This window comes from Periplaneta americana, chromosome 3 (assembly GCF_040183065.1).
Source record: "Periplaneta americana isolate PAMFEO1 chromosome 3, P.americana_PAMFEO1_priV1, whole genome shotgun sequence".
NCBI classification, from domain to species: Eukaryota; Metazoa; Arthropoda; class Insecta; order Blattodea; family Blattidae; genus Periplaneta; species Periplaneta americana.
Window position 1 is genome coordinate 119,637,607 of NC_091119.1, and position 26,877 is coordinate 119,664,483.

General features: G+C 34.2%; 1 protein-coding gene across 1 annotated transcript in view; it reads right to left on the reverse strand.

The window, feature by feature from the left end:
• LOC138696451 (adhesion G protein-coupled receptor B1-like) overlaps window positions 1–26,877 on the reverse strand; it is a 78,805-nt gene that overhangs the window by 43,549 nt on the left and 8,379 nt on the right. Inside the window, exon 2 of the mRNA XM_069821438.1 lies at window positions 24,811–24,909. Within this exon, the coding sequence (XP_069677539.1) occupies window positions 24,811–24,898 (88 nt within the window). The 5' untranslated portion in view covers window positions 24,899–24,909. The remainder of the gene's footprint in view (window positions 1–24,810; window positions 24,910–26,877) is intronic.

Sequence of the window (26,877 nt, forward strand, 5' to 3'; positions counted from 1 at the left end):
ATTCGAAACGACTCGCTCATGAGCGGCCCATCACTAATTTGAGGTTAAGGCTGACAAACATAACCTAGTTGGTCTGCACTCTACAGCTATTTATATCGTAAGCAACGATTTATATTATCCTCTCTGTTAACAGTTGTTGAATGAAATAAGTTTTGGAGTACTATGTTTAATAGCAACAACAGAGTAAATCATAATATGTGTAAAGATTTGGGAGACATTTATTTCAGATAAGATTGTAAATCATTGCAACTCAAAGTTGTTTCTGTTATTTGATTCAGTTGATTTACGAGTAAAAAAAAAACAATTTGATAAATCTAAAATATTGTGAACAGATATTTATCATTCCTAATTGTTCACGTCTCTGCTGTTGTTTGCAACTCCAAAAACAGTGTATCAGCGACAGAAGCGTGTGTGTGTGTGTGTGTGTGTGTGTGTGTAAAAAACTTGCACGCTCGTTATCTAAAGAAGTACCGTATGAAAATGTTAAGCAGTGAACACTTTTGATGATAATATTGTAGCAGCCTTACGGACAGTGTTAACGACAGGATTAGTGGGCCCTATAAAGCGTCTTATGCAAGATATTTCAAGTTCCGTTATATTTCGGAATACTGCGCAAGTACTTACATAAAAAAGCTTAAAAAATTATTGGTGCAAGAGTAAATAAATACAAATGCAATAACGACATACGTACTTACCGGTGAAGTCGTTCCTAGAAAATATCGTATTTGAGTTTGAATATGTGAATGCTGTAGAAGATTAATGTTATGACGAAATTAATAAAAATATTGAATTTGTTTTAATGGGTTTTTATTGCTGATTATGTTGTAAGTAGTATTTTCAAGAAGTTACCTGACTATAGAAAATGCAAATATGTTCTAATTAGAGATTGTGATGTGGAATTGTAGATACGGTACCTTTAAATCTCGTAAGTTAATTTTAGTTTATCAATAGGGGTGGTTAAAGTAGTCTATATATTTTGTAATAGATCCATTTGTTGATATATGTCTGCACAAGATCTTCACAATGTTAATTAGTCAAGAGTACCTATATAGATTCAGGTTGTCACAAGTATACATTGAAAAAACATTTCAATAGGTACAGCAAAAGTTAATATTACTGTATTTTGTGATGTAAATGTCCCATATGCATATATTTATGAACAATTATTATAATTTAAAAAATGACGAGAAAGGAGGGGAAAAAAGTTAAGTTCAATCATTCAAATAACATAAAATAATGTAAGATATACAGTAATTATTCAGCTAAACAAAACAATGTCCAAGTACAATCTAACTGTCTCACATGAAAAAACCAAGGTCATGGCCTTTATTGGGAAATATCAGATACGTTCCAAAATTATCCTCAACAATATGATATTAGAACAGGTGCGACATTTTAATTATTTGGGGTGTGATATATCTTTCGATGAGGAGCGAGATCTCAAACAAAAGGTGCATAAATTTCAAAGTATATGTGGCACCATAAAACGAACATTAAAAAACAAAACACGAAGAGACACGGTTTTAAAATTTTATAAAACAATGGCAGTACCAGTATTGGCTTATGGAGCTGAGACTTGGGCCATGAACAGAAGTGATAAAAGAATAATAGAGACAGCTGAAATGAGATTCTTAAGATATGTCGCTGGCTGTACTCTTAGAGATCATATTAGAAGTGAAGATATAAGAGCACATCTGAGTATTTTTTGTTTGAATAAGAGAATTGAAGAAAATCAAGTTCAGCGGAAGGAACATATATCCCGGATGACGGATGAAAGATTAGTAAAACAGGTTCTGCAATATCGCCCAACAGGGGTGCGTGATATCGGCAGACCTAGGCGTCGTTGGGAAGACAACTTCTGAGACGAAACAGGCCAAATGGCCTATCTTGTTGTTGTTGATGATGATGATGATGATGATATACAGTAATTACTTGCTAACAGTTCTATACTGTAATTTAATTTAATTTAATTTAGGTTTGACCCTTTCCAATTGTTCCTCTTTTTCAATTAGATAAGATAGCTTTCAATTTCAGCATGGTCCATCTACATTGGCGTCTATGGCAATTTGTAAGTATGGAGAGGGACTTCGTTAGTCATTCATTTTGTGTCTGATGGTTTTTAAAATGGGGAAAAGACGTGAAAATAACTTGAAGAAACAGAGTTTTTTTTTTTTTTGCGAAAAGTTCACGAATTGAAAGGTCAACTATTTGAGGGTTTTCACCAAGAGTAACAAAAAAACTCTAAGAAAGAAGCATGGATGGAATTGCGGGATTTTGCTGTATCAATTGGCTTGGTAACGAGTGATAAAGATTATATTTATGTACGTAACGCAACATGGCCAAACATGAGAGCTGTTGCTGAGAAGTTAACGCTTTATTCCTTTCTGTGGGATATTCTAACAAGTTATCAATTCTTTGAAGGACATATCCAAATGTTTCAAAATTTAAGCGAAATCTTTCATTATATTCGTAACTTTCTTGCATGGTTGTAGGATATTCGTTGTCTAAAATTTCTTGGACGTCAGACAAACACTCCCTCTTCATCACTATTTGAGTCTGAATTATCCATTTCAAATGTTTTCGTGGTTTTATCTTCAAAATCTAACCCTACATTGGCATTTACTTTTTACAAATTATTAAACTATTACTTAAAATACAGTCATGGAACTAACGTTCATATTATTAATAAATTTAATTATCTTTGCTGCTTTATGAAACACTTTAGTAATTTTATTATTTATTTCAGTAATATTATGAGCGTTTACAGTAATAAATAATATTATTAACTATTACTTTTATGAAACACAACGGTAATAATATTACTTAATGCTATTACCTTTTTAGTAATGGTATTAAATTATTACTTTTATGAAATAGGGCCCAGGGCTGCTTGAGCATTTTTTTTTTCACATTCAGCAATTTATTGATAAAGTTCCAAAACAAATATGTTTTCTGCCTTTTCGTATTTTAGTGTAAATTCAAATAATGATGCACAAATATTGTTCATGTCCAGCTGTCAAAACAATTGGACACAGAGACATTAGTGTAGGTTTAAGGAAGTCAGAGGTTGTGGAAAAGTGCATGTTATTCACTTAAAAAGGGTTTTGGCGTTCTGTGTTTCTTGTAGAAATTTGCATTGTATTGACCAAGACGCTTGATGAATGGATTTTCACTTGAATTTGCACTGTTATAAAACTTCTTAACTTGTTCACGTAATAAGTCTTTCAGAAATGTCATGTCCAAATCAAAGTGTATTTGTGCATTTGTTGTGTATCAGTCTGAATTATGTATTATTCGGAGCACTTTATTTTGAACAATTTGAAGAGGTTGAAAGACTGTTTTTGGAATATAACACCAAGCTGGGGCAACGTAAGTTAGGATTGGTAAAATCAGTATTTTGTAGAGCATAACTTTTCTTCTTAGACTGAGAACAGGAGATTTGAACAGGGGGTAAAGATGAGATATTCTAAGAGAGCTCTTAGTTGTTACAGATTTTATGTGCTTGTGCCATAACTTGTTATCAAGAGTAATACCAAGATATTTTACATGGTCACTGTATTGAATTTCTTGATTGCATATTTTTATTTTGTCACGAGGTCTTTTTAAACACTTGGAGAAAATTATTGTCTGACATTTTTCAGGATTTAAAGAAATACGCCATTCTTTAAGCCATTCTTCTAATAGAAGTACATGGTTTTGAACTGCAGAAACAGCATATTGAGGACTGAATTTAACACTATATATAACTGTGTCATCAGCATACAGAAGTGTTTTAGTTTTGAGAGTAGTAGGAATGTCTGAAGTGTAGAGACAGTACAATATAGGACCAAGTACAGAGCCTTGTGGAACTCCAGCTTCTGCTATATAAGTGGAAGATAGTTGGCCATCTATGAGGACTTGAAAAGATCTCTTTTCTAAGTAGCTAGTTAGAAGGTGAGTTAATGAGCGAGGCAGAAATTTATTAAGTTTATACAGCAGACCTAAATGCCAAACTTTATCAAATGCCTTAGAAACGTCCAAAAAGATGGCTGCTGTGTAGAATTTGTTGTTAAAGCCTTTGGTTATGTCTTCTACGAGAGAGACTACATTATGAGTTACTGATCTTCCTTTTTGAAAAGCTGTTTGCCAAGGAGGAATAATGGTGTCTGTATAAGGCAGCATTTGTTTGAGGATGATCCGTTCTAATAATTTTCCATGTGTATTCAAAAGACATATAGGTCTTCTATTTTGACAATACATAGAGTTCTTGTTCTGTTTAGGAATTGTAATGATTTGTGAATGTTTCCAAGATGAGGGAAAATATTGAGTTTTCAATGCTGAGTTGAACAACTTAGTAATATGGCATATAGCTTTCTTTGGTAGATTTTTTAGAGCTAAGTTACTAATTTTGTCTGGTCCAGGAGATTTTGAAGATTTTAAAGTCTTAATAATTTTTTTAACTTCTGAAGGGGTTGTATGAGGAATAGTACTTGCATCATGAACTTTTAAATCTCTATTAATATTGTCAATCATGTCTTGATTTGAGATCATATAGTTCGGGTCAGCAGTTGGTTCACTAAAATGATCCTTTAGATATTCAGCAATTGCTTCAGCTTTATCTTGTGGATTGTATTTGATGCCATTTGTAGTATGTATGGGTTGCTGTTTATTGATGTTGGTAGATGAAGTAAGTCTTTTTGTTATTTTCCAGATAGTATTTGAAGATGCAGCATCCTTGACATCGGCTTCAAATTTATCTGTTTTCAGTTCAAAAGCTCTTCTGTGTAATTTGTTTTTTAAATTGTTATAGATATTTTTGTCAGTTTCATTTCGAGCTTTTTGCCACTTTTTCCTAGCTAAGCGTTTCTGTTTGCAAAGAGTTTGAATTTCTAGGTTCTTAGCTGTGTCTGGGTTCTTATTGTATGCAGTTTTTGCGATTTTGATAGCACTGCTAATTGTGGAGGTGTAGATTTGTACAGCTTTATCTAAGTCCTCTCTTGATTTAATGATTATATTGCCTGGCACGGAAGAGTTTACGAGTTCCCTGAAGAATTTCCAATCGACTGTTTTTCTTTTGTCATTTTTTAATATAGAAGAAGTGGAATGTGATCTAGAACTAGAATGACTGGGTCGTGGTTTGAAGACAGAGCAGAAATTGTTTCAATGTATAGAGGTGTAATAGTAGTATTGACAAGGGCAATGTCTAATACATCCGGCATATGCAGATTATTGTATGGAAAGTGAGTTGGCTGTGAAGGAGCTATTATGTTATATTTATGTAGGGAAGCGTGTGCTTCAAGTTGTTTTCCTCTCGGAGTAATAATTCTTGAGTTCCATTTTGGGTTTTTACAATTGAAGTCACCAGCATGAATGTAGTTTTTTGACATTTCATGAAGCAAATGTAGATCACTGTCTAGAAGTTTCAGATTTGGAGAGTAATAGATAGCTCCTAATTGCAAGTTAGAGTTGTTTATTGGAATTTCTATGAATGTAGCTTCAAGATTTGTAAAGTTAGGTGTAGGTATATGTTGGTGATATAAAGTTGATTTAACAGCTATAGCAGTGCCACCATAATGTCCTCGAAGTCCATCTGTGCGATATATTGTATAATTTCGGATTGTGAAACGTAGGTTGGCTGTTAGATGCGTCTCATTAATTAAAAATATGTCTATGTCAAACTCTTCAAGGAAATCAGTTAGAATATCATAATCTCTTCTTACGCCATCGGCATTCCAATAGGCTAGTTTCAGAGGTTTATTCACTGCCATTTCCAAGATCAAGGATATCTATAAGACCTTCAATTAGTATTCCGATTTTTGTCAAAGTATTATTTTCTGATTTGATTTTTGACATTATACTTCTAAACTTCTGGATATAATTCCTAATATTTTTTGTAAAATTCCAGATGTCTTCTATTGTTGATGAATTGTCCCTTTGTTTGTTAAGCGTATCCTGATTGTGATTTCTGTAGGGAGTTGGATTCCTATTTGGAAGACGTGGGAAATCTTGGTCTCTAAGAGTAAAATTATTAATGCTCTGTTCTCTTTTGTTTTGTATTCCCTGAGTGTATTTTAGGAATTTTGGACAGTTCTTGAAATTAGCTGTATGTTGAGCATTGCAATTTGCGCATTTGGGTATTGCTTCAGAGACTGCATCACAATTATATGTAAAATGTGCATTACCGCATTTCACACATTTTGGTTGGACGAAACAGGTGACAGCTTTGTGTCCAAAACCTTGGCACCTGAAACATTGGATTGGGCCTTGTAAACTTTTATAATCTTCTATGTCTAGTTTCAGGTTAAAAAGCCCTGTTAGAGTATGGATGTCAGGGGTTCCTGGAGTTTGATATGTAGTGATAATCCATACTGGTATAGGTAGGGACACTGATTCTCCAGAAATGTCATCTATTATCTTTTTCTTCATTTGTTTGACACTTTGGACCGAAAATTTTTTCAAAACAAGTTCATTTTGAATTGTATCACTTGATGTTTCTACAGGTAGATCTTTCATAACTACTTTATGAACTTTAACTTGTCCATTAGGGAAGGTGTAGAATTCATAACTGTTAGCTTTCAAGTAATTACCTATGTCATTATAATCGTCATTATTAGCAGCAAAGATTTTTAAGCCCTGTGGGCAGTATTGTGCATTGATTTCTTCGCGTAGAAATTGTTTTAGTTGTTTTGCGAAATCAAAATAATTCACTTTGGTCAATAAAATGATTGGTGGTGGTTTCTTAGGTTTGGGTTGAGAAATTGTGTTTTTTGAAACTGCACATATTGCGGGATTAATATTTGATGGAGTTGTAGATGTGCCGACGCAGGGTGTAGTGTTACTGATGGTATTATAACAGGCTGTGGGCGTGGCAGTAGTTAGTATTTGAAATTTGTTATGAGTTTGGATAGGTTTAGGATTCTTCATTGATGTTGCTATTTGTTTAGCAGCCTTTGTTTTTAATGTTTTCTTAGCTGGTGTGTATTCATCTGTTGATTTTCTGATTTTCATTTGTTTGATTGTTGAGTCATTGGAAAGAATAGATGGGTTCAAAACAAAATTATCATTATTAGTATTAGGCTGATTACCAATCTCCATATTTTGTGAATCGCAGTTTATTAATGCTATATCACATAATGTGTTGAGATTATCATTTATTTCACAAGTGTCCAAGCTAGTAGATCTAGGATCTTGCATAGCTATCGCACAAACTCAAGTTCTATAAGAGAAAGAATTAAGAAAGAAGGAAAATACTTATGTAAAAACACAGAAACTATAAACACTAATTCACAGGAAAGAATATGCTTCACTTTAAAACACAGAATAAACAATCACTTTATCTAATTCAGAAATAACAGTCACTTTATCTAGTCTAGACAAAATAAGCATTTGAATCAGACCGCCATTACTGATGTGTATATACTAGGCTTGAGCATAGCACGATCGAGAGTAGGTCTCTGTGAGTCATGACAATTTCTGCCGCTAGGTTCTCCTCGCTGCCCTAAGAAATGATGAATAGTAACATTACAAAACATTGTGTATCGTGAAAATAGTTCGATTAATTGTGCATTACTGATTGAGTACGAATATTATAAACATGCCAAGTATATTACAGTGTAATTTGAAGTTTGTTCAGCTAAGTTATATTCGAAAATTGGCAGTTATCCGTCACAATTCTAATTACTTTAAATCCAATATCTTCCACTACTTTTAGGGCTTCCATAGTCAATTTTGCCAACTCATCTCCGGTTAAATTGTGTGTAAAATAAAATGACACTGGTATTCTGTACTTTGTAGACAGACCCTTGAACAGAATACACAGCAATTTATTGGCCAGCTTATTTTCAATCCCAATAGCATTTTTCTCAGTGTCTGTCATTCCTATCAACATATACAAATTTCTGTCATACATCAATTTCGGTTTAATACTCTTTTCGTCAATAATGAGAGATCCAACTTTTTCATTTTCATGCTCCAAGGACTTTTCCTCTGCAATTAGCCGAGCCTTTATCAAAGAGGTGACACCTGTTTCTCCTTGAGTGACCAATATAAGTTTTTAATGTCTTTTGATGGGGTAAGTGTAAAATACCCAAGTTTCTTAGTAATCTATAGCCGGTAGATGACCTGTTAGATAGCAATATGCAGATTTTCAGTGTGTTTTCATGAAATTTACACTTTTGTTTTCCGAAAGCCTGAATTTGTTCAGTCAAAAAGCTTGCTTTCAAGCTACCTTCTTTAGCAGCTTCTTTTATTTTGGTAAGTTTCTTTTCAATTCCTTGTTCTTCCTTCTCGTTTTGTTTCTGTAAACTCCAGAGCTTGCTTTTTAAATTACATATTGTCTGTCTTAGTTTTCCAATAAGCTGATTTTGTTTCCGAATTGTCCTAGTAATTTTTTTACGTTGTAATGTAATGGCTTTGGGAATTTTTTTTTACTTTCAATTGAGCACTGTGTGGCTATAGTTTTTTTATGTGCTTCATAGATTTCTTCAATTGAAACATTTGCTTCATTGAAAGCTGATGTACTATGTTCAACATTGGGTTTATTTTTCTTAGCAGGATGGATGTTATTCACCACTTCTGTTATCCTTCTTTTGTTGCGTCTACTTATGTTTGAAACATTTTGTTTATGTTTTGGAAAATCATCAAAGACGATGGTACCACATTAGGAAGCAAACGTTTTAATGTTGTGCTAATGCTAAAATCAGCTTCTTTGAAATGTCTGCTGCAGACACGCGATTTCTTGTTTGGCGTCCAAAGAGTCCTTGGTTTGTCCCCTTCGCGAGAAATGGCTACACAGCACTTCCTTCTTAGTCCTTAATCTTGTGGAAAACAATGAAACGAAAAATCACATTCTTTATTCTCGTTCGATTTGCACAATGGCACACAGCAGTAAACCATTTCAATCACACAAATTACAGGCTAACTTCCTAATTTAATAAATGCTAATTCAAAATATATTTACACGCACTAAAATATTACAGCGTTTACTATTACTATGCTCAATAGATTAATCAGTAGGCCTATAGAAATGTTATCACCACTGCAAGAAAAAATCGCGCAATAATTATACTTCTCAGTTATTGTGACGTTCATATTTTTTTTAAAAAAGAGAGGGAAAAGTTAGGCCTCCTTGCAAATGCTTAATTATGAATTCAAGGAAATGAAAGATAATGCAGTACCTTAATTAGTTGCAATATCTTATTTAATAACACTATTAATAATATTAGGTGAAAAGGGTAGGCTCTAGTGCGTACATGTAAGATGTCAAGTTACTTTATTTCCGGAAATGTTTAGTGTATGAATTGAAGTACAGAGCAGACAGTCCCTCAGTTTATATGTAATATGTTTTAATATCAAGAATGACAGCGTTTTATTGTGATATAATTGAGGAGTAGAAGTTTGGAAATTACGTCTATTGTCCATAAAATATTGTACGAAGCATTTAATAAGCAATGGTGGGTCCTTTAAATGTCCCAAATGTCAATGTCATTTAAGTGTTCTGCTATGAATATTTAGGGCAGAACAGCGCTCCGAGCGGCGGAATTGGCATTACGAGGGAATCACTTCAGACTCGTTTTTCAAGGGCTATGCTCCAGCTTGTGTAATCTCGGTAAGCAACGATTCCTACAATTCACAAGATTGTGGTAACAAACTTTAGGTTGCTCTTGTGTTTTTAATGACTCTTCAATAGCAACAAAAATAAGCTGTAGGCGAACGAAAATTGAAGCTCTTGTTGTGAGCATTCTTTTACCATTCACACAGCAGAGGCTTATGAACGACTTAAAAATGTCCCATTCTCAATTGGCTCAGATGCCTCAAATAAGGTTACCGATAACAAGAAACATTTCCCGTTAGTGGTGACACATCTTTCCACAAAAGATGGAAAACATAGCAATGTTTCATGTTTTTATGAAGATAGTAATGAGAGTGTCGAGAGCAATTCAAATGAAATAAAATCAATTGTTGTAGAAAATATACTTAATTTAAATAACTTTGTAGCTTATTCAGCTAACAATGCATCTGTAAACTATGGCAAATACATTTCAGTGTTCACAAAAAATGCAAGACGAAAATTGTAATATACAGTAGTAAAGGTTAAATTGTTGCCACGTAGTACATAATTGTGCCAAATTTGGTTTTAAATTGTTTAAGTATGACGTTAAGGCATTACAGTCCATACAAAACTAGATGATATTGACAGTTCAGCGGCTTCAAGGCATCACCCAGGTAACCAGTCAAACCAGCCATCACATCGAGCACGTGGTAGCCTGCTGTTATGTTCGTTACTGTGTCACAGAAAGTATTGGTGTTCTGTCGTGGCTATTGTTTTCACAGTTATTCCAGCGGCTTGTCCATATTTCGAGTAACATAACTTCATATTTAGAGATATGATTGTGAAGGGATTAATTTATTATCCACCTTGTAGGATTGCCAGAAACAGAATCACATCATTCATCCTATTTAAGTCATCGGGATGAAATGAAATAGACCTAATTGATTCATTATTACTGTTATTGATATCTGAAACGCCTAGCTCAGATAAACCACACGCTCCACTATTTTCTGTACTGTTTGCCACATTATGACATTTAGATTTATGTCGGGCTGATACTTCTCCACGAGACATTATTAGTTGATGTAAAGTAGTCCATGGAGCTAAAAGCTGTATCTTTCCTTTAAAATTTCAAATTTATAGCATGAAATATTGATTACTGTTTATACTACAAGTATTTATTGTTTGCACACTATACCATATTCACAGTCACTCACTCTTTTGTTACTTTTATAATCTATACTAATAAATAATAAATCTGTAACCGAAATTTTTCTGGTAATTTTCGCTTTTCCAAAAATAATTGGTGTCAACATGTACAATTCATCATCCTGAAACCAAAAATCGCTTTTTTGAAATTTTTGTTTGTATGTCTGTCTGTCTGAATGTTTGTTACCGTTTCACACGATAATGGCTGAACCGATTTACATGAAAATTGGAATATAAATTAAGTTCGTTCTAACTTAGATTTTAGGCTATATGGCATTTAAAATACATTATTTAAAAGCGGGGTTATAAGGAGGCTTGAATGAAATAAATAGAAATATCTCCCTTATTATTGATTTTCATGAAAAATGTTACATAACAAAAGTTTCTTTAAAATGATTTCCGATAAGTTTTATTCTATGCAAAATTTTGATAGTACTGATATTTAATGAGATAAATGAGTTTTAAAATAACAATGTGTTTTATTATCGCCACCTAATGGACTGTAATGAAATGGAAACAAATGACTTCGTCTATAAGGGGCCTTGGACAACAACAAACAAAAGCTATACATTTAACACTATTCTATACAAATATAATTGCATGATGGGAATATATAAAATATCTTTAACAATACCGGTATTAACATACCGTACAGAGAATGTTTCTGTGTTTATATGAAGTAATCTCAGAAGTTAATTAACCGATTTGTATAATTATTATTTCACCATTGAAAAGTATAGTTTCTCTAGATTGACATAATACAGTAACTTCTGAGTGAATCAAGGACAGGTAAGATTAAAATAGATTCTTATGCACAAGAACTTGATAGGCTATCCTATATATTCGTTTCCTGTATTTCTTAAAATAATGTTTATGTACCACAATCATTTCCATCTCAGAGAATTAAGGAACAACGAAAGTGTATTGATTTAGTATGCAGTAATAGTATGTTAGCTTAGCATTCCATTATTTTATAATCCAAATTTTAACTAATGCCCAATTGAATTGTGTTAAAATAGATAAAAATGAATAAAATATGCAATAAATGCAATGCAAAAAATGAGATAATGAGCCAAGCAGATTATGTTGCGCTGTTGTAAAAGTTGTTCCTCCTGAGATTCAAAAGCCCCTACACCAAATTAAAAGCTTACTTATCGAAGTACATCCATTATCAACACACTTTTTAAATAATATAATGTAATATAAGACAGTACAACATCTTAGTTCAAGAAGCATCGTTTGGTGCAAAAGAAATAACCTACATAAAGTCAATTCTATGCCATAATTTAAAGTTCAACCATAGACTTATCACTTAATTGGAAATCTTCTTCCAGCTGAGAGTAAGAGCCTTCAGTTCTTACAAGTATATTTCATTTCAGACGCTGACCAATTGTCTATTAGGTCTAATATAGTATCTTAAGTATCTTTTTTTTTTTACCTTTTTTTAGTAGATTATTTTACGACGCTGTATCAACATCTTAGGTTATTTAGCGTCTGAATGAGATGAAGGTGATAATGTTAGTGAAATGAGTCCGGGTTCCAGCACCGATAGTTACGCAGCATTTGCTCATATTGAGTTGAGAGAAAAACCCGGAAAAAACCTCAACCAGGTAGTGTGCCCTGACCAGGATCAATCTTAAAAGTAGAGTTGACTGGATAACTCCAGGAAGTATTGCATGATAATAACAGTTAAATTCATAGTTTTAAATACAACTTTCAAAATGATTCAGGAGTAAACGACTTACAAAAAGCTATTATTCACTAAGTAATTGCAAAACTGTATTTAGATTTGTCAATGTTTAATTCTAAGAAGTGCAGCGAAGCGCACGGGTATAACTAGTAATAATAATAATAATAATAATAATAATAATAATAATAATGTGTCCGGTTTTAGTGATGTTCCCATCTGGCAACCCTACTCGCAGGGCAAGCGTTATTCTACTCCCAGGCACTCCAGTTACCCTTCACTTATATCTCGCGTCCTAGCATCATCACATCTTCGACTATCTTCAGAGTCATAGGACCAATATTCGAGATTTTATCAAAGGGACTCTATTTCCCCTGCCCACGAACCAGTGGAAGAAACTAATTGTTGAAATAAATAACTACTTACAAGTATGTAACCAGAATTTTCCTTTCTACATCATCGCATCATCCCACACAATCTTCGGCCAATCTTGTCCCCTCTCTTCCCCTCTGACCACAGACAGCAGAGGGACGTCATTGGAGACCAGCGCATGACAGGGTTTACGTATTTGTCCAACATGTACGATATTCAAAACCCATTCATAAAATGTGGGTCTTTTCCGAGATCATCTGGTTGTAATTCATGACACTAATTTTTTAATATGATTTGTTTTTCAACAACTTCGTAGCTCTATGAGCGAAGAACGAGAAATTCCCGCCTGTTGCTACCCAATGGCTTTTTGGGGTAATTTTCCAAGCAGTAGCCAATATCATCTGTCAAAACACTTTTTTTCCTTTCTGTGCTTCTTATCTATAAAACTTCCAGTCTTCCCGAAATTTATGTACTGGTATTAATTTACAAATTGTTTCACGAACTGGAATCCTCACCTCAGGATATCTTTCTGTAAAAATAGTCTTCGAACTTGACAAGTACATTCACAGAAACAAAAAGTGGCTGGCCATATTTTTTTTAATTGACCGCCAAACAGTACAGTTATCGACATAATACAGTAAAAGCTTGCTAAAACGTACCCTCTATAAAAAGGAAACCTGCATAAACGAAAAATAAATTTGGAAACGGAATGATTTCCTATGTAAAATAATACTTTAAAACGGAAAACTGCCTAACGCTAAAACGGAATCATTTTTGGGCACCATTTAGGTAAAAAAAAACCTGACTAAAACGGATAATTTTAAGCATAATTTTTGCTAAATTCTATCAAAAACCATTTTTAATTTTTCTATAATACTGTACGAAACATGGCACAATTTTTTGTGTGACTGTACATGCAATGATCTGCAAGACTTTCGCTATTCTCTGTCAGGTATTGGGGGTGAAGCTTCTTTAACCAAGTCACTATTCTGTGCTTATTGTCAAGGACCCGGGCAGGTTACTGATCTCCTGTAGCGTTACTTCTTCCAACCCTCTTGCATTTTCGTTCATTTATTCAGAGTTTTGTGCTAACAAGCCAATACAGTGATAAGGGACAGTGCGAGTAAAATAAAACTGTGAATAATTGTAGTGTAGTGTCAATTTAGTTTCACATTTCCGTTTATTTATTCTGAGTTTTGTGTTGAGAAGCCAATACAGTGTTAAAGAGCAGTGCGAATAAAATAAAACTGTGCGATTTAATAAAAAATCCTGGATGACCAGTTCTATCATGGAAGAGTGGCTTCATTCTTATAATGGAGCAATGAAACGTCAAGATCGTAAGGTCATATTGTTTTTAGACAGTGCTACCTGCCAGCCAAGGATTGATTTCTCTAATGTGAAGTTAATCTATTTTCCATCAAACACAACTTCAGTTACACAACCCATGGATCAGGGCGCAGTTTACACTCTACATTGATGCAGGACGCGAAGGAAATCCTACAATGTTTCCTTTCAAAAAAGTCGGGGCAATGCAGTTTAAAAAAAATGTGGGGGCCAAGAAACTAGGGTGCAGAGAGAGGGGGAGAGAAAGAGAGGCTGCAATTACGTAAATTAAAAATGATGAATAAAATTCACTTTACATGTACTGTACTATAGTAACTTTTATTTCAAATTATTTCTTCATTGTGTTCTTCCTACGATGAGCATATTGCAGTAGTCTATTCTTAGTTTTGCCAAAACTCAACCCTTTGCAAAACGAAAACCTGTGAAAACGGAAAAAAAAAAAAATCTGAAACAATCGCGTTTCGTTTTAGGGAGGTTTTACTGTATAGGACATATTCAAGTTGAATTTAAGTCACAATAATACGATTAAAACTAATCCTGATGTGGTATACAAGAACATGCATAGTAATCAAGATTTAGAATATACATCTTGATTACACAACTTTTATCACTGACCAGGGGCCCGTTTCACAATCCTTACAAATTACAAATTAACAATTTACAAATAACAAGTAAAAGATTACAAATGCTTGTAAATTGTGTTTCACAATGCTATTTTATTAGTTTGTAAAGTCTAATGAACTTTACAAAATCAGCTAAAGAAATTTACAAATACGCATTATTGGTTACACAATATCGCCAACGACAGTTTACTAAAATCGCTAAGGAGCAGAGCTAAAATTGCTGTATTTTTACTACTGTCGATACATATGTTTATATTTTTTACTAAAATAGATTATTCTAAGCTTGCTGATTCATATTTCACCAACAGAAAATATAAAGTATTGTTAAAAAAATAAAAGTATTTAGATTTTTATATATTGGCGACAATGGAGTTTCATGTGATGTGATTGGTCGAGTATACCAATAATTCTATTACTTAAATGACCAAAGTTAGCATAAAATTCAGTTAAATAAGTAAATAAAAGATTTAGTCCACGTACAAATATGCAATTGATAAAATAATTACGATGTCTAAACACAAAATCAGGTTAATTGTTTATGTTGATCCATCAGTATTTATTAATGTTGCATTCCTAACCTCTCAAACATTAGTGATCCCATCAGCAGCATAAAAATTCTGTGCTATAGTAAATAACATTTTGTTGATCAAAAACCTGCTCCGAATTTAACTCTTTTAACAACATCAACTACCCTGTGGCCACTTTTGCACACTGATATCTTAGAAATTCCGTGCTTATCTGCTAACCCACGGAACTGATAGCTAGTATGCATTCAATGCAAAACAATACAGTTCTCGCTTTGAAGTTAGGGCATCACTTTTCTCTTTTGGATGTTGGATATGATGTCCCATATCTTGTAGGTAGGAGAGATTCCAGCGAAAGGGGACTCGAAACGACTTCAGAATACCGCGTAAGTAGTGTCGCTATTGCATTATTGAATTATTTATTTTTGGTGTAGGGAACTTCTTTATTAAGTTCGAGTATTTATTAAATACAATCTCCGTATATAAATACTTACGCGGTATTCTGAAGTATAGCGCGGGACTCATTCGAAACCTTTCATTAAATTTATACGATACGAACGTGTTATTACGAGTAATTCTTGATCGGAGAATTTTACGTATACGTCTTCGTTTGATTAGGCCTAAGTTCAATACCTTCGTCTGAGTCATTAGAACTCCTTAATAACATCAAACTGCTTTAGTTTAATTCCACTTACTCAAAAATCAATTTAATAAGTATTTATTTATTGTATTTATTATCAAAAACCTGTCTCGAATTTAACTCTTTTAACAACATCAATTACCCTATGGGCACTTTTGCACACATAACTTAGAAATTCAGTGCTTACCTACTAACGCACGGAACTGACAGGACTGACAGCTAGTATATTAAACCAATGCAAAACAATACAGTTCTCGCTTTGAGGTTAGGGCTCCACTTTTCCATGTTGGATGTGATGTCCCATATCTTGGAGGAGAGATTCCAGCGAAACGGGACTCGAAACGACTTCAGTGGCGTTATTGTATTATTGAATTAATTTATTTTTGGTGCAGGGAACTTCTTTTTTAAGTGCGATTATTTATTAAATACAGTCTTCGTATATACTGTAAATACTGATGCTGTATTCTGAAGTATAGCGCGGGACTCATTCGAAATCTTTAATTAAATCCATACAATGATACGAACGTATTATTAATTCTTGGCCGGAAAATTTTACGTATACGTCTTTGTTTGATTAGGCCTAAATTCAATATCTTCGTCTGAGTCATTAGAACTACTTAATAACATCAAAACTGCTCTAGTTTAATTCTTAATATTACCCAGTTACTCAAAAATTAATTCAATAAATATATCTTTATTGTATTTATTCAGAATTTGTTGCAATATCAAACTTTACACATCTCAGAGCTATTGTAGAAAAATGTGCTAACTTTACAAGTAAAGTTTACACGTTTGTAAAATTACCCTTCATTGTGAAACAGAATGCTTGTAAAGTGAGCAAAATTTAATTTGTAAAGATTTTATTTCCTTTGTAAAGTTCAACATTACAAACAAAGATTGTGAAAAAGATGTTTACAATCTACAAGCAAAGTTTACAAATTACAAAGCTTGTAAACATTGTGAAACAGGCCCCAGGCCGTAACTAGTCAACTAAGGTAACTTTAAACCTAGTTCATTAACACGAGAAAGTACTGTAATATATTATATATATATATATATATATATATATATATATATATATATATATATATATTTTAGAATGTTGAGAAGCTACATTTATATGTGTAAATGCTTCTTGATAGAAAAAAATATATATTAGAAATTAATATTAGTGAGCTACCATGCCAATCACCTTCAACGTTATACACATAATTCTGTATTTCCTTCGCAACTGAATGGATAGTACATTAGCCTGCTAAGAAAATGTTCCGTGTTCGGTCCTAGGTCATATCTGTTTGTATTAGGGTCTATCATCACATGACATCTTTGCGATTTGAATGTGTGTTACTCAGAATTATTGTGTTTCTTCAGTACATTTTGGGGGAATTATGTAGCCCTGAAAAGGGCTGTTTTTGGGTATCCATTCAATCCGTTGTCACCGACATTTTGTAGTCAACTGGGAAGGGATACACTAGTTGCTTTTTTTAACTTGGTTATTTAACAACGCTATAGGCCTATCATCTATTAGGTTATTTAGTGTCGATGGAATTGGTTATAACGAAATGGTATTTGGCGAGATGAGCCCGAGGATTCACCAAAGATTACCTTACATTCGCCTTACGGTTAGGGAAAACCTTGGAAAATCCAACCATGTAATCAGCCCAATCGGGAATCGAACCCACGACTGAGCGCAATTCCAAATCAGCAGGTAAAAGTGCTACCACCTGGGCCACGATGATGACTTGCTAATTATTAATATTCGTGGAAGCATATTATAAGAATGAAACATATAGACCAGAACAATAATAATTCATAATTATTGTCATCTATAATGTATGACATGCCTCTGATTGAGGTTCTGGCTGATATGTTACATTTATTATCAGGCAGTACACCTCACTTTAAGATATGTTAGAGGAAGAACAATTGTTTGTATGCATCTGAAGTGTGATTAGTGTACATGTAGTTAATCGGCGATGTATGCAATGGAGGGGGAAAGGAACTGGCCACTCTACCCAATTATATCCTGGCCTAGTTGCCTCATAAGTGGTGCCTTGTTGGTATGATGGAATCTATAGGGTAATTCCGGGGGAGATAGCCATGCGGGTGAGACGACCAACCGCTCTTATTTTTATTCTAATCATCTGTTTCGAATGAAAATCGGTTTGCCGCCAGATGTTAATTAAACGAAGTGATTGTTGCACCTGCGAAAACGGAAGGTTATTATTTCCGCGTTTTGTAGCCGTTCGTGAGTCTGTGAGCAAGCAATAATTTTTCACCTTCCGAAATAACAATAGAGAAATACTGCATTTTGTGAGGAAATTTGCTGGAAACATTATTAAAGAGGTAAGGCATATTTAAACATTCTATCTTAACTGTATTTGTTCTCTTCACTGCTGCCAGTTTTTATTACGCGGTATGGCCATCTCTCCCGTAAAAAAGGAGAGATGGCCAGCTTTTTTCCGGGATAGATGGCCTACAATTGAGGAATATTATTATGTTAAAAGTATCGTTATTTCTAGATTCCGATAAAATATAAAGCAAAGCCCGGCAGCAAACGTGTCTTTGGAATGAAGATGACTTATACCGTGCTTTTGAAGCCATTAAATATGGCACTTCTGTACGTCAAGCCCTCATTACATTTCATTTTTCCAATAAAAGCCCTGGAAAGTAGAGTTAAAACAGACAATTCTACAAAGGGTGCAATGGGACCAAGTGACACATAGGCAATGACAATGGATGTAGGTTTGTTCGCCATATTAAATATGCACGAACATGGATTTTCCCTTACAGGGACCGATGTCTATAGTCTCGCTTACATTTTTTGCTGAAGAACTTGTCAATATTCTCTGACTGGCTGACAAGCAAGCATTCTGATGGGAGCAGATAAAAAAGTTTTTTTTTTTTTTTTTCACCATGTTAATAACGTCAAAAGAAGTGCTTATAAAAATTTTGGCTACTTGACCGCAATTACGAGGGCCGTAAAAAAAGTTCGCCAGGGGTCGTTAACAGAAAGAAAACACAATTTAATTTTAAAAAAATATTGAACAGACACAGCAACTGTTGAGCTATTTTTTCAACACATTCCACACCGGAATGAGACATTTGTCATGGGATCGGTAGAGAGGTGCAGGCGGCTGTTCAACGCTGGTTTCGATCCCAGGAAGCTGACTTCTACGACACAATGGTACAATAATTGATCCCATGGTATGACAAATGTCTCAGTTCCAGTGGGAGATACGTTGACAATTAGCGCAACAATTGCTGTATCTGTTTCAATAAATCTTTCCATGTAATTGTGTTTTTTTCTGTAAACGGCCCCAGGTAAAATCACTTTCTGGATGGACTCATAATTACGGTCGAGTGGCCAAAATTTGTACAAGCACTTCTTTTGACATTATTAATATGGCGGAAGAAAAAAAAATAACTTTTTTATTTGCTCCCATCAGAATGTTTGCTTGTGAGACAACGCTTCCTATCCCGGAAACCAATTGGAAAAGATACTGTTACTTTGACCTTTCAGGATTTTGTTTCATTAACATGTTCATAAGGTCCCGCGTCGTGGCCTAAGGCATCCTGCCTAGGACTCGCGTTACGGAATTCGCGCTGGTTCGAGTCCTCATGGGGGAAGAAATTATCTCATGAAATTTGAGCCAGTGTATGGGACCGGTGCCCACCCAGCATCGTGATGCACTTGGGTAACTACGATAGGTAGCGAAATCCGGTTAAGAAAGCCTGCTGTAAGGGCTGGGGGGATCATCGGGCTAATCACACGATACCGCCATTTGGTTGGATGATCGTCCACCTCTGCTTCGACATGTGAACGTGAGGCCAGCAGCCGGCTGGTCGATCATGGTCCTTCATGGGCTGTCGTGCCTCGGATTATTATTATAATGTGTTCATAAGCGTTTCAGTTTATTTCTGTGTTGTTGTAAGGAAAATTCACTAAAAGAGGAAAAAACAAAAAATAAAGTTGTTGAAAAGTTTCAAACAATCATAATTATGCACTTAGACACTATATTTATGTGTCCAGTGCATAAAACCTCATTCTTTTACAAAAAATTGTTATGAATTTACTTAAAAATTATAGTGGCCATCAATCCCTATATCCTATGGCCATCTCACCCACATATGTTGGGTGAGATGGCCAGTGGCCTATTATATTTCAAACGTATTTTTTTATTACATCAGTGAATTCTATGCGCCCTGAGGCACTGTAGTGGAGAAATATAACCTAGAAGGAACGTATTTGATTTGTTTCGTATTTCTTTACCAATCGGTTACCCTGTTCTAAGTGATTAAAAAAACTATGGCCATCTAACCCGGAATTACCCTACTAATAATGAATCTCTAACCAAAATTTTTCTGGTAATGTTCGCTTTTTCAAAATTAATTGGTGTCAGCATGTATAATTAACCATCCTGAGACTAAAAATCGAGTTTTGTTTTTAAATGTTTGTTAGTATGTCTGTCTGGATGTTTGTTACCTTTTCACGCGATAATTGCTGAACCGATTTATATGAAAATTGGAATATAAATTAAGTTTGTTATAACTTAGATTTTAGGCTATATGACATTCAAAATACTTTATTTAAAAGGGGAGTCATAAGGGGGCCTAAAATAAATAAATCGAAATATCTCGCTTATTATTGATTTTTACGAAAAATATTACGTCACAAAAGTTTCTTTAAAAATGATTTTCGATCAGTTTTATTCTGTGCAAAATTTTGATAGGACTGATATTTAACGAGATACACGAATTTTAAAATAACAATGCGTTTTATCATCTCCATCTCAGACCAATAGGCTATAATGAAATGAGAACAAATGACTTCGTATATAAGGGGCCTTGCACAACAACAAACGGAAGCTATTCATTTAACACTGTTTTATAGAGATATAATTTATGATGGGAATATATAAATGTTTATCAATATTAACATACAGAGAATGTTTGTGTGTTTGTATGAAGTAATCTCAGAAGCTACTTAACCGATTTGTATAATTATTATTTCACAATTTGAAAGTGTGTCTCTAGATGGACATAATTTTATATGCTATTACAATAACTCCTGAGTGAATCGAGGACAGATAAGATTAAAATAGAGTGTTACGCACAGAAAACTTGATATCCTGTCGAAATATTATATTACTTGACTATTTAAACTTTATACATTTCAGTTTCTTTTTGTCCACATAACATAATAGTATTTTTAAGAGCTTTGTCGTAAAGAAATTTAGAAATCTTCTCACCATTCGTGAGCTGGCATAAGGAACAAAGAGTACTTAACCATATAAATGTTAACAGCACATATGGAGTAAAAATTAGTATTTTATCATTGAGCTCGCTGGAGCTGAGTTATTTTACAAAGTGTCACGAAATAGTGTTACTGCGCTCATAATTTACCAATATACGTTTCCTGTGTTTCTTAAAATAATATTTATGTACCACATTCATTTTCATCTCAACGAGAGTGTAGCCTATTGATTCAGTATGCAGTAATAGTACGTTAGCTTAGCATTCCATTATTTTATAATTCAGATATTAACTATGCTCATTTGAATTGTGTTAAAATAGATAAAATGAATAAACTACGGTATTCAATAAATACAATGCAAAAAAATAGGGTAATAAACCAAATGGTGTATTTGTGCTGTTATAAAAGTTGTTACTCCTGAGATTCAAGAGCCCCCAGAATGAATTAAAACCTTACTTATCGTAGTATATCCGTTATCAACACACTTTTTATATAATATAAGATAGCACAGCACCTTATTCCAAGTGGCATCGTTTGGTGCAAAATAAATACAAAAAGTCAGTTCTACGTCATCATTTAAAGTTCAAGCATAGGCTTATCATTTAATTGGAAATCTTCTTCCAGCTGAGAGTAAGAGTCTTCAGTTCTTACAAGTATATTTCATTTCAGACGCTGACCAATTGTCTATTAGATCCAATATAGTAATCAATTTTAAAAGTAGAATTGGCTGTACAACTACAGAAAGTATTGCATGATAATAACAGTTAAATTCATAGTTTTAAATACAACTTTCAAAACGATTCAGAAGCAACGACTTACAACATACAAAAAGCTATTATTCACTAAGTAATTACAAAACTTTTTAGATTTAAGTCAATATTTATTTCTAACAAGTGCAGCAAAGCGCACGGGTATGTCTACTATTAAATAAAATAAATAAGAATAAAATGTGTATAAAAGGGTTACCGTATGTAAATTTAATTAAATTTTTTAATTATTTTTGCAATTTTGTGAACGAAAGACAAAATAGAGATCATTAACATTTTCTATCCTTATGGGGTTTTAACATCTAAAACGCATCATAGCCAATAAACCACGAGGTGCAGACAGAATCATTTGATAAGGAAAGCCTTGTCAAAGATATTAGTTAAAATAAAAATTGGTATTGAATAATTTATCGTCATTATTTGTTAATTGTATTATCATTTAAGTGTACTAATCCAGCTCTGTACTAATCTATTACGCCCCCAAATTAAATTTGCGTTCCATGAATGCAAGAGACGAGTGATACTAATTGCTCTGGTTGTTAGTATACAACCTACTGTTTCGTCTGCGAGTGAAGTCATGTTACACACACACACACACGCATGCACGCACACACACATATAAAATGTGTATGAGAAATACGGTGCATATTATTGTTACTTTTATTACAATCAATAATGTAATTTTATTGTTTCAACAATAGTCACTTTCTATAATTTAGTTTAAATACTCCCGTCAACAATGGGATTTCCACTCCACACAGTAATACAGTATTCGTTATTGCACTCCACAGACGACAATGACAATTTACTTGATTATTGAGAACGACAATGAACTGCTAATCTTAACTAATGTTCACAAAGCACTATTTACCAAACAGAACTGTCAGTTCTCAGTTCACAGTTTGTTTGCCTTGGCTAGTTCTTCTAGCTCAGTCACTCGAGTTCACAGTATCTCGAACCCCAGACCTTCAGAGACAGTCCACTGAACTTCGAACTCAGATCCCCCAACTGCGGTCCACTGCACTCGAACTCAGGGCTTCGGATGCTCACACAGCTGCGGACACACTCAAGTCGAACTCCGATCTCGAAGCTGGCTTCACTGCTATACAAGACTGGCTGGCTTGCTGTCCACTGTCTATAACAACAACATCTGCTCAAGTTCACTCGCGTGTCGTAATTTATAACCAAACCATAGCTTCGAGAATGTACGATGCTATAAATTTCCACGGATGTCCACAGATGGCACTCTCGAATTCTCTGGATATCTCCCCTCTCTGCCGCGGTCGCTCTCTCTCCTCTCCTCTTCCTCTCCTCTCTACGCCACAGCACATGCCACAGGAAGCAGATGCGCGCGCAAATTCCGAGCCGAACTACGGCCGACCTTGCCCCTTCTTCTGCCGGTCGTGAGATCGAATCTCACGTGGCTGTCACAATATTAAAACTTTAATAGTATTTATACGGGTACAATACTTTCAGCACCACTATACACGTGTATTCACCACCATCTCAAACAACTCGTTGGCACGAACAGTAAACACCTCTTTATCAACTCAATATTTATTCATAGGTCACTAAGGCCAGAGGAAAAGAGAATGGTGATTCACATTCTTTCCGGACGCAGATTTAGACTTTAATAGCACAAGTTCCTTTATCAAAAATCTCGTCGAGGGTAATCGCAAACTGCTGATTGCTAACAAATGCATCACAAAACAGGTCACTGTTTTGGGTATATGTTAGTCAGTTGCCATACGACGCAATATGAGCAAAACAGCGATGGTGGAATAAAATTATCATCTGAAAATACAAACTTAAAAAAACAACAACAACAATCAAGCAATAAATGGTGACCGAACATAGCAACAGTTGAGCTACAGGGAGCTACTACCTGAAAGCCGGATTTGCACAGCAACATTTGTTTCTTAGAATAGAAGTAACTTATGTTTCGTAGGTAGTCGAGCATTATATCAATGAGCTACCGCACACGTCGACAATGGGCCTTTACCATTGTCCTTTCCACACGTATGCGCGGTGAAAATTGCAGACGCCTGAAAACTTATTTGTTATTAAATTCATGTACCGGTATTTGTAAGTTTCGTGACTTAAATTTTTATCCAAATTATAAACAGAAACACTTAAATAATCCCCTCAACTAACCCACTAACCTTGTCACATAAAAACTTCGGCATCTCTCCACACTACACAATCCTCGGCCTCATGACACCTCGGCTTAATGTCACTTAACTATCCCCTCATTTAACAAATAAAGAAACACTAATTCATGGATAACGACAGACTAGGCTTCAACAAGAATACTCTGAATATATACACGCCTTCTTTCAGTGATTGAATGACTCAGACTAAGAACATGTCACACATATATTATGTGATGTTTGATCTTCAAGGTGTTAGGAGCCAACAAGGTACTGGTACCGGTACCCAAAAACCTACACGTGGCCAACATTAGACTCAGACATGCAGTAGGCTTACTTTTTCTTATCGGTAAGTTTGTCACGTACTTAAACATTAAAATAACTTTCTCAAGTTATAGCTATGTTTAATAGTAAACGCATTTACATTTAACAATGAAAATAAGAGTTATTAGCATTACAAAAAATACACATGCACGCAATACCGTAGTTTATTTCATTTGTAGTTTTGTTCCCTCTTTCATCAAACAACTCAAATTTGGAAACATTTGTAACAAAGGAACATTCTGTTGTGCAAACCAAAACAAGAAGAGCAATGACAAGAACAATATACATGCGTGTTAAAAAAAATGATGTTATAACAACAATAAAATTAGAGACATTGAAACTGATGGCCTAATAGTTGCTGAATATCGTTACTAATTGTGTTACCCGAGTTATTGGTCGTATCCGAGTACTCGTAAGCGTAGTACTCGTTGACTTCCATATCGCCTGCGTACTCGTTCCTCACGTGATTCATTGTGGTGTTACCTGCGACAAAAGAAGCACTCTTAAATAACATGATTATAGCTTAAATAAAATAAATTTAGTTCTACAGTAGGACCTCGTTAGTCCGAACTAATTGGAACCAGGGCCTGTTTGGATTATCGAAATTTCGGATTAAGAGTGGAACAGGAATGCAAGCAGGGAAACCACTCCTTTCCCCCTCTCACTACACTTCACTGATAACTGATGCTAGTATAATAGTATAGAAAGCAAGGAGTGATTCATTCAGTAGTGATAAAGTTGTACTATATTGTACATTTTGAGTTTCTAAATACTGTTGCATTAAATTGAATTTCAGTTCAGATATTTTTATTTTGTTCGTCTTGTCTCTCTCTCTGTTAATTTTTTTTTTATTATTTTTTGCATGCTCAGATTATCCGAAATTTTGGATTAGCGGGATTCTACTGTAATACAAAAACACAGAATATAAAAATACAAGTTTTTTTATACTCCAGCATTATAATAGTAATTTATGTAGCTTATGTATAATCTTGATAATTATGGCACGAGTGAATGTTTACTGCCTGAGCATAAGCGCGCGCTAATTTTCACTGAAGATTATACATGTATTACATACAAAAAAAAAATAAAATAATAATAATAATAATAATAATAATAATAATAATAATAATAGTAATATGTAAAAACTATTATAAATTTACAAAATGTAATGTTTATGACGTAGTAGAGAGACATGAGTAGCAGTGGCGTCGCGTGACATTTTGACATAGGGATGTGATTTTTTTAAATGATTAAACTACAGTAGTCTGGTTTCGTTATATGCGGGAGTTGCGTTCCTTGAAATAGCCGCTTATTGATGAATGTTTGAGTTGAATTTTCAAATTTTCTTTATAATTTCCTTGTAGCATAAGTTATAAGGATATTTACCTGACCGAAGCCTGGCCGTGTTGACATAAAAGACGAAAGTGCGTAGAACGAGACCGACTACACTGTTCATAATACAGTAAATCAAAATAAGCTTGATAGTTTTCTTTTATATTTAACAATATTTTTTCAGGGAGCGAATTTGCAAAGGTGGTAAATTGTGTATGATCAAGCATACTCAAAAGTTTCAATTTGGAATTTTCAGAAAACTTTCGAATAATATCAATTCTGATTACGTGCAGGATTTTATTGAACAATCACCTATACACAATTTTCTTATCCTCTCCAGGGATTGCATCCAGCCGTGATATTTCAGATTGAGGATAATTTTCAGCAGCAAAATCATCCATGCGTTCCTAAAATTTCTGAGAGTAATTTCTCAGTCCTCGAATTTTTGTTTTACAAATCATCTTTTCGAAACAGAATATCAGATTATGGGAATATTTCAGCAAATAATATTAGCAGAAAATAAAATCAAAATCCTTCATGAAGATGAAGGATGGGTGGAGCGGATAACAGCCCTCGTGCACAAATTTACAATCTTCATTATCCATTATTGGTTCAAATAAACATTCCAACTTTGATGATTTACAGAAAAAAACTCGAAAATCCAGCAAGATTAGTTAACTTCACTTTTACTTGTTTCATAAAATTGGTAGACTGAGTTAAGACGAGGTTTAATAAATTTGTACGCGTAGCGTACACAAGAATCGCTGACTCAAAGTGGCTGCGAAATTTTCCATGTAAATCATTATGTTCTCCCGCCAACACATCCGCTCCATCGTAGGTTTGAGCAAGAACTTTATCATTGCAATCAAAATCGTTAATGTCTTCGAGAGCATGTTCAAGGAGAGCATTTGCAGACTATCCATGCTGACGTCTGTTCCTTTTTAAACTCCTTCAATGTCGCCATCTTCTGTTATATGTCGCAGAATTGAAGATAACTGCGATTTCATATTATGTCAGAGCTCTCATCCAGAATTAAAGCTACGAACGGTGATTTACAATTCTCTTTTCTAATTGTATTATCCATGACTTCGCCCACTGAAAATGTCAAGTCACTCTGAA